The sequence below is a fragment of the Choloepus didactylus genome, chromosome 10, assembly GCF_015220235.1.
Source record: "Choloepus didactylus isolate mChoDid1 chromosome 10, mChoDid1.pri, whole genome shotgun sequence".
Lineage (NCBI taxonomy): Eukaryota > Metazoa > Chordata > Mammalia > Pilosa > Megalonychidae > Choloepus > Choloepus didactylus.
The window spans coordinates 120,014,157-120,023,684 of record NC_051316.1 but is presented as its reverse complement, the minus strand read 5'-3'; the positions used below and the strand labels follow the sequence as shown (position 1 = coordinate 120,023,684).

The window sequence follows — 9,528 nt, the reverse complement described above, 5'->3', positions numbered from 1 at the left end:
TAAATGGCATTTTTTTCTAGATTTCCTCCTCCTGTTGCTCATTACTTTTGTATAAGAACCCTACTGATTTTTGAGTATTGCTCTTATAGCTTGCCACTTTGCTACATTCATTAGTTAGCTCTAGTAGCTTTGCTGTAGATTTTTTCTGGATTTTCTACCTATAAGTTCATGTCATCTGCAAAGAGTGAAAGTTTTACTTCTTCCTTTCCAATTTGGATGCCTTTTATTTCTTTTCCTTTCCTAATTGCTCTAGCTAGAATTTCCAGCACAATGCTGAATAACAATTGTGACAGTGGGCATCCCTGTCTTGTTCCTGATCTTAGGTGGCAAAACTTTCAGTCTTTCCCCACTGTATGACATTAGCTGTGAGTTTTTCATAAATTGCCTTTTGTCATATTGAGAAAGTTCTCTTCTATTCCTATCCTTTGAAGCTTCTTCATCAGGGAAGTATGTTGAATTTTGTCAAATGCGTTTTCTGCATCAATTGAGATCATCATGTGGTTTTTCTGCTTTGATTTATTGATGTGGTCTATTACATTAATTGATTTTCTTGTGTTGAACCAACCTTGCATACCTGGGTAAATTCCACCTGCTCGTGTTGTCTAATTCTTCTAATGTGCTCCTAGATTCAATTTGCAAGTATTTTTTTGAGGATTTTTGCATCTGTATTCATTAAAAAGATAGGTCTATAATTTTCTTTTCTTTCATTTTTTTTTTTTTTATTCTAGTGCCTTTGTCTGACTTTGGTATTAGGGTGATGTTGGTTTCATAGAATAAGTTAGGTAGCTTTCCCTCCTCTTCAACTTTTTTGAACATTTTGAGCAGGATTGATGCTAATTCTTTCTTTAATGCTTGGTAGAATTCACATATGAAGCCATCTGGTCCTGGGCTTTCCTTTTTGGGAAGTTTTTTAATGACTAACTCAGTCTCTTTCCTTGTGATTGGTTTGTTGAGGTGATCTATTTCTTCTCAAGTCAATGTTGTTTGTTAATACTTTTCTGGGAAGTTTTCCACTTCATCTAATTTGTCTAGTTTAGTAACATATAGTTGCTCATAGTATCTTCTCATTATCTCCTTTATTTCTGTGGGGTCAGTGTCTATGTTCCGTTTCCCAATTCTGATTGTATTTATTTGCATCCACTCTCTCTTTTTTTCATTAGCCTACTAAGGTTTCATTGATTTTATTGATTTTTCTCAAACAACTGACTTCTGGTTTTGTTGATTCTCTTTATTGTTTTCCTGTTGTCAATTTCATTTATTTCTGCTCTAATCTTTGTTATTCTTTCCTTCTGTTTGCTTTGAGTTTAGTTTGTTGTTCTTCTCCAGTTCCTCCAAATGAACTGTTAATTCCTCAGTTTTTGCTCTTTCCTCTCTTATAATATAGGCATTTAGGGTAATAAATTTTCCTCTCAGCACTGCCTTTGCTGCATCCCATAAGTTTTGATATGTTGTGATTTCATTTTCATTTGCCTTGAGGTATTTTCTAATTTCTCTTGTAATTTGTTCCTTTACCCACTGGTTGTCTAAGAGTGTGTTGTTTAGCCTCCATATATTTTTGAATTTTCCAACATTCCACCTATTATTGATTTCCAACTTCATTCCATTATTATTTAAGAGAGTGTTTTGTATAATATCAATACTTTTAAATTTGTTGAGACTTCCTTTGTGACCCAACATTTGGTCTATCCTAGAGAATGTTCCATGAGCACTTGAGAAAAATGTATATCCTGCTGTTGTGGGTTGTAGTGTTCTATAAATATCTGTTAGGTCTATTTCATTTGTCATACAATTCAGTACCTCTGTTTCCTTATTGATCCTCTGTCTAGATACTCTATCCATTGATGACAGTAGTGTATCGAAGTCTCCCACTATTATTGTAGAGGTACCTACTTCTCCCTTTAGTGTTGACAGTGTTTATCTCATGTATTTGGGGCACTCTGGCTTGGTGTGTAACTATTTATGATTGTTATGTTTTCTTGATGAATTGACCCCTTTATTTATATATATTGTCCTTCTTTGTCTCTTTTAATTGCTTTACATTTGAGGTCTAATTTTTATGAGAATAATATATCTACTCCCACTTTTTTCTGCTTGTTGTTTACATACAATACCTTTCTCTAGCCTTTCACTTTCAGCCTATTTTTGTTCTGTGTCTAAAGTGAGTTTCTTGTAGACAGCATATTGATAGATTCTGATTTTAAATCCGTTCTGCTTGCCTATGTCTTTGTATTGAGGGGTTCCATCCATTAACATCTAGTGTAATTACTGTAAGGGCAGTACTTTCTTCCATCATTTTGTCTTCTGAATTTTATATGTCATATCTTATTTTTTCCCTCTCTCCTTTTACCCTTCATGATAGCCTTCATTTCAACACTCTTCTCCAAACCTGTCTCTCTTGTCTTTTCCTATTAGCCTCTAGCACTCCCTTTAGTATTTCTTGTAGTGCAGGTCTCTTATTTACAAATTCTCCCAGTATCTGTTTGTCTGAAAATATTTTAACCTCTCCTTAATTTTGAAGGACAGTTTTACTGGATATGGAATTCTTAGTTGGCAGTTTTTCTCTTTCAGTATCTTAAATATATCATGCCACTGCCTTCTTGTCTCCATGGTTTCTGCAGGGAAATCTGACATAGTCTTATTGAACTTCCCTTGTATGTGATGGATCACTTTTCTCTTGCTGCTTTCAAAATTCTCTCTTTGTCTTTGACATTGGACAGTCTGATCAGTAAGTGTGTTGTAGTAGGTCTAGTGGGATCTACTCTGTTTAGGGTATGCTGTACTTCTTGAATCTGTAAATTTGTGTCTTTCATAAGAGTTGGGATATTTTCAGTGATTATTTCTTCTGTTATTCTTTCTGCCCTCCTTTCCCTTCTCTTCTCCTTCTGTGGCACCCATAACACATCTATTCATGCACTTCATGTTGTCATTCAGTTCCCTAAGACCCTGCTCATATTTTTCGATTCTTTTCCCTATCTGTCCAAATTTCACTCTGGTATACCTCTTCCAGTACAAGGATGATTCTAAAAGAGATATGAAATGGAAATGAATTAGAAAAGATAAAGCAATCTTGAAAAAAGTGATGTTGTAGCATTTGTATGACCTAATTTCAAAGTTAATTTAACTGCATTAATCAAGACACTGAGGTATTTGAATATAGGTAGATAAATAGATGATTTGATAGATGATTTGAGCAAAACAGAGTGACAAAGAACCCACAAATAGACAGTCAATTGATTGTCAGTAAAGGTGCCTGGATGACAGTGAGAAATGGATAGCTTTTTTTTTCTCAGTGACTTATGCTGGAATAAGTGGATATCCATATCCTCCATATAATACAACATACACAAAATTATCAGACATACTTGATTAATCTCTAAAAATTTAAAAAATCATACAGAATATCTATTTTGCCTTAGGAAAGCAAAAGAACTTTAAACAGGGGCCTCCAAAATGTCACCAAATATAAAGATAAACCATTTTTTATAATTCTTCAAAATTAAAAACTTCAGTTCTTTTTCATTACATTTGATAAAAGCTGAAATGTTTCTTGATATCCTTTGTCATATTTTGGAAGTGTTCTTTTATTCCTAGTTACTGAGAGTATTGTTTTTTAATCATAAAAAAAAGGTTTGATTTTTATAAATTTATCTCACTTATTGCCAAGGTAATTACAAATTTTCTCCTTTATTCTGTTAATAAGATTAACTTAAGTGATTAATGTTCAAATATTAAACTGACATTGGTTTTCTGGGAAAACACCTACCTGTTCTTGATATATTAACCTTTTGATTTAACACTGGATATGATTTGCCAATATTTTTTGAGAATTTCTGTCTAACCATGAGTGACATTGTTCTCTGATTTCCTTTTCTTGTAATGTCATTGTCAGATTTTGTTTCTACAAGGCTATGTTGGCCTCATAATAAAGTTTTGGGAAGCATTCCATCCTCCTCTATTTTCTGAGTTGGTATAACATTTCTGCACTATTAATATTTATATTTATATTATTCATACATTAAATGGGCAAAATTCACTAGAGATACTGTCTGTAGCCCTGTAATTTAGTTTGTAGAAATATTTCAATTACTAATTCAATTTCTGCACTTATTAAACATGTACTCTAGTTTCTATTTTTTTGGTTGTATTGGCCTTGGTAAGTTGGTTGATTTCCAAAAATTTATCCATTTAATCTAAATGTAGAATTTGCTGGGATAAAGTAGTTAATAAAGTCTCCTATTCTCCTTTAAAAATAAATAGAAACTGCAGCAATATCTGCTTTTTCATTTCTAAAGTGTTTAATTTGTAAGGTTATTCTTTTCTTTTTCCTTACAACAACTATATATTTATAAATTTTATGAAATTTTTCAAATATCCATGTTTTGACTCCATTTCATTTTCTATAGTCTTTTCCTCTTCTCTTTCATGATGTCTGCTTTCATCTTTATTATTAATTTCCTTCTGTTTCCTTTGGGCTACTTGACTCTTCTTTATCTAGTTTCTTTAGTTGGAATCTTAAGTAACTGATGTAAAACCTCTCTTCTTTCTTATCATTCTCATTGAAAGATGAATCTTATAAAACACTGCTTTTGCTGCATCCCACAAATTTTGATATGATGGTTCCCACTATCATTCAGTTCAAAATATGTTTTAGGTTCTCTTGTGATTTCCTGTTTGACACTTTGGGAATTGAAGTGTATTGCTTATAGTACAAATATTTAGAATTTTCTGGATCATATGTTTACTGGTGTTAAATTCTTTTCTGTTGTGTTCAGAGATCATATTCTATATGATTTCAGTCTTTTGAAATTTATTGACATGTCTCTTATGAACCAGCATTAATCTACTTTGGAGGATGTTCTATATGTGTTTGAAAGTGATTTGACTGAGAAATTATTGAATAGTGTTTGTAAATGTTAATTGGATCAATTTGTTTGATGTTTTATAATCTTCCACTTTCATACTGAGTTTTGTCTATATATTCTATCAATTATTGAATGTGAGTGTGAAATATCTTCAGATACAATCATTTATTTGTCCATTTTCCCCTTTATCCCTGTCAATTTTTGTTTCATGGATTTGAAGCAGTGCTATGAGTTGAATGTACATTGGTATTTTATTTTAATTTCTTCTTGATGACTTGATGTATTTATTATCTACATTTTAAAATTTTCTTTTTCTTGAACTTAATATGTCTGATTTTAGTATGCTCATTACATATATCTTTCATTTAGTTTTTGCATATTTGTTTTTCAATCGTCTTACTTTTCAACTTGTCTGTGTCTTTGGTTATAGTCTATTTTTTAAAACATAAATTTGTGTCTGCCTTTTTTATCCACATCTCACCATGTTTCAGTGGACTTTTATTCCATTTATATTTAATGTAATTATTCATATGTTTTTGTTTAATTCTGCAATCTTCCTGTTTGTTCTATTTTTTATTCCTTATGTCTATGGTATTTTAAAATAATCAAGTTTTAAATTTTTATAATTTTTGCTCCATTATATCTCCTCTATTAGCTTTTTTGCTATATTTCCCTCTAGTATTTTTAGTGAATATTCTTGGGATTAAGTATGGATTGTTAAAATATTTCAATGTACATTCAATAAAGTTATATAAAATCACCTCATGTGAAATATAAAATCTTTATGACAACAAATTTCCAATTGAACATGTATGAAGGAAGTAAACAATTTGCCTATGATATCTTCCTGTCCTGTATCAAGGTATTCTCCAAGCAGGAAGAGGAAAACAATAGGCAGGTGACCCTCTTTGAGCTCTTATTGGCCACATCTATGAGTAAAGAGACTTAATGATGTATGTTTGGGCAGAGAGACCTTATTGTCACCCCCCTTTTGTAAATGAATAAACTGAGAGCTCAGTGAAGATCATCAGCTAGTTACTTGATGCACTGAAGTGGTGAAGTGGAAGGATCTTTTTTTTGCACCAAAGCCCTAGGTTTCCTTTGAAGCAAGCTTCTCTACATTTAAAGAATTGAAACATATGCATCATCCCAGGTCCTTACAGATTTTATCATCATGGAAACTGAGTTGAAAGATTCCATTCTGTTTGCAGTATGAAATATAGTGAGGAGGAGATTTCTGGTCATGCCTTCAAAAATTTTGGCAATAGTTCAAATTTCTAACCTTCTCTGAGAAGAAGAATACTTCAGATAAAAGATACAGATAACTGACTCGTGACTTTGATTACAGACTTTTACTAAAAAGGAAGTATCCAATCATAATTGTACATTGAGGAAATGACAACATGTTTCTCCACACCACCATCAATCATACAACATCATCTCCTCAGTAGGAAAATAGGCAGATGAGTACTGGGATTACAAAGCACCACTCAAATAAACAGAGCCTTTTCTGGGTATCTGAAGGGTCAGGTTGCCATTATTTAATAGAACTACCTGTCCAAAAAGGGCTTTACTTAAAGGAAAAGCCCCAAATTCTACCTCCCTTTTTATAAGTCTCTTTGAGCCATGATGGACAGTAGATGAGTTTCTTAACCTTGAACTCCATATTTGGTGGGCTCCATATAAGGTACAAATTGATATGATACATATTATGATATCCTCCCTCAATATGAAGGAGAATCTACCAACACTATTCTCCTTAATATTTTAGAAATTAGCCAACTTGACTGACTTTCATAAGACAATGAGGAGCAAAGTTTCCCTTCCCAAACACAGCATAGACAGGAACAAGTTTACTTCTTGTTTAATAACACTGCAATTAAAACAGACCACCTGCTGACTATAATTGCATCTATGGGACTTTGTCCCTTGGGTTACAGAATTTGCAATTCTGCACAAATAGATTTCTAACTTTAATTTGTTACATAAAGTGGAAGTTTCTCACAACTAATAAATAATTTAAATTGCCTGGCAGTGCAAATGATGGGTCATTTGGAAGATGAAAGTGGATTACAGACTTCAGGGAAGCTCTTGCCACATGAAAAAAAGTCTCTTCCTTGTGTCTCCTACCATAAGAACATCCATCATCATTTTTCTGGATTCAGGAATGAAGGTCTGGGTTTGTATCTAAATATCCAAAGTCTTCAATAAATTAACTTGAGGCTGCAGAAATCCATACTTTCATTTATTTAAGGAATTTTCCAAATTATTTTGGACAGATCTCTATGGGTACCTGAAGAAAACATGAAGTTGGAAAGTAAAATATCTCTGAAGTAAGAAGATTAGTACCAAACCTGGGGTAGGAAATCATTCCAATATTCCAATGTTCCATTGTACCACTCCAGTGGTAAATGGATGACATAGCCATAGATGAGTTACAAATCTGGTTTTGGAAGAAAGAAAGACATCATAAGATTATTTCCTCTCTCTTTCCCTCAGTAGATATTTATGAAATAAACACTGTCAGAGACATGTCAAAAGAGTCTGGGAGCAAAATAACATACTGAGGATTTTTTATTTATAGATTTTTCTGCTTGAAATTTTCCTTTTTATGCAAACTCCTTCAAGCATGTGTTCCTAATACTGTTAACATACTAGGAAGCCTTTCATCACAAACCACAAGTTGATATCAAGCAAAAATACAAGACAATGGGAAAGGAATTTGGTTTTCTATATGGTATGTAATGTTAATCCTTTTATACATATAAAAAGATGTAAAGGACAGAATAAAATGTTCCAGGCAAATTGGACATCTGTAACAGGTTTTGTCTTCCTAGGGTTTTCCCTCTACCCTAAAATTGAGACTCTTATATTTGTGCTGTCCCTGCTGATGTACCTGATTACTTTTCTTGGCAATATTATTCTGATCTCCGTCAGCATTCTGGATTCCCACCTGCACACCCCCATGTACTTCTTCCTCAGCAACCTCTCCTTTTTGGACATCTGGTACACCTCTTCTGCTCTCACTCCAATGCTGGTAAACTTTGTTTCAGGGACAAACACCATCTCATTTTTGGGATGTGCTGCTCAGATGTACTTATCTCATACTATGGGCTCCACTGAGTGTGTGCTCCTGTCCATGATGGCCTATGACCGGTATGTGGCCATCTGCCACCCCCTCAGATACTCCATCATCATGAACAGGAGGGTCTGTTGGCTGATGGCTTTTGGCTCCTGGGTGACAGGCTGCCTCACTGCCCTGGTGGAAGCAGTGTATGTGCTACAGCTTTCTTTCTGTGGTAATAACATCATTAATCATTTCATTTGTGAAATTCCAGCTATCTTGAAACTGGTATGTGTAGACACCTCCATGACACAGTCAGTCATGCTGGTGCTCAGTGTATTTCTCCTTCCCATGCCAATGCTCCTCATCTGTGTCTCCTATGCCTTTATCCTCTCCAACATCCTGAGAATCAGCTCAGCAGGTGGAAGAAGCAAAGCCTTTTCAACGTGTGCAGCCCACTTGACTGTTGTTGTTTTGTTCTTCGGCACAGCTCTCTCCATGTACCTGAAGCCCTCAGCTGTAGATTCACAGGAATTAGATAAATTTATGGCTTTGGTATATACTGGATTAACCCCCATGTTGAATCCTATCATCTATAGTTTACGGAACAAAGAGGTGAAATTGGCTTTGAAAAAATCACTGACTGGAAATCCTTTTGGCACTGTCTTAATTTCTATGCTCAAATAATTTTGGAACAAGCACACTCATCTGGATCATTTCCAATATTTTCCAAGAATCTACACAGCACTTGGTGTGAAAAAATTGCATAAATTATAACTTCAAAAATGTTGCATATTGGTGAGGTTTTCTTTGTCTTTTCCCCCCTCACTGGGCATGGTGAATAATATGAGACCCATGAACACATCACATCTTCTTTGTCAGAAAGGCATTCTAATGGTGCCCCTCTCTAACATAGATCAAATATGCCCGAGTTTAGGTTTAGGGAAAGCAAAACAGTTGTAGATGATTATTAAAAGAGGTTTCAGCCTGAGCAATACAGAACCTGCAAAGCATGATTCAGTTGGAGGTGAATGGGTTGGTGTAGGATCCAGTTGAGAAAAGAATTTGATGATTAGGACTTCTATGGTCTTCTTAATTCAAGTGTCCTAGAATACATGAGTATTTTTTCCTATCAGATAGATGTCCTGTATTCATCCCTACTTGAAAATCTCTTAACCAGACAGATGTGACCATGGTTGGTTGCTGAAGTTATTTGATTCAGGAGGAAAAAGGAGTAGTAACCCTAGTACCTAGCCAATTGCAAGCAATTTTAAATAAATACTGATTCCAGATAATCACATACATTGTGCCTACATGCATTCATAGAGTTTTCTCTTATTATTTGTTTTTAATTGGTGAAATATGTGTATATGATATGGAAATGAAAATTTTATGCCTCATCTGTTCCAAGTGTGTATGTTTAATTTTCCTCAATTACTGGACAAGCAGGAATTTCCTGTGGGGTAGGCAAATAGCTCCTTGGAGACAAGACCTTAGAAAATGGCTTAATTGTGGTTTGGCCATCATATGCTTGCAGTGTCCTCAGCTTTTCTGATATTTCCTTAAGTATCATCTTGTCCAAACAACTAGATCCTGGATGGA

At 34.2% G+C, this 9,528-nt stretch overlaps 1 protein-coding gene across 1 annotated transcript; it reads left to right on the top strand.

Annotated features, from left to right (window-relative positions):
* The first annotated feature begins 7,653 nt into the window (after positions 1-7,653).
* Positions 7,654-8,613, top strand: LOC119505770 (olfactory receptor 13F1-like). The gene has a single exon (XM_037798689.1). The coding sequence runs from the start codon at positions 7,654-7,656 to the stop codon at positions 8,611-8,613; it is 960 nt and encodes a 319-aa protein (XP_037654617.1).
* Positions 8,614-9,528: the final 915 nt, after the last annotated feature.

Coding starts and splice junctions, on each gene's coding strand:
- LOC119505770 (XM_037798689.1), top strand. CDS start 7,654: ATGTTCCAGGCAAATTGGACATCTGTAACAGGTTTTGTCTTCCTAGGG.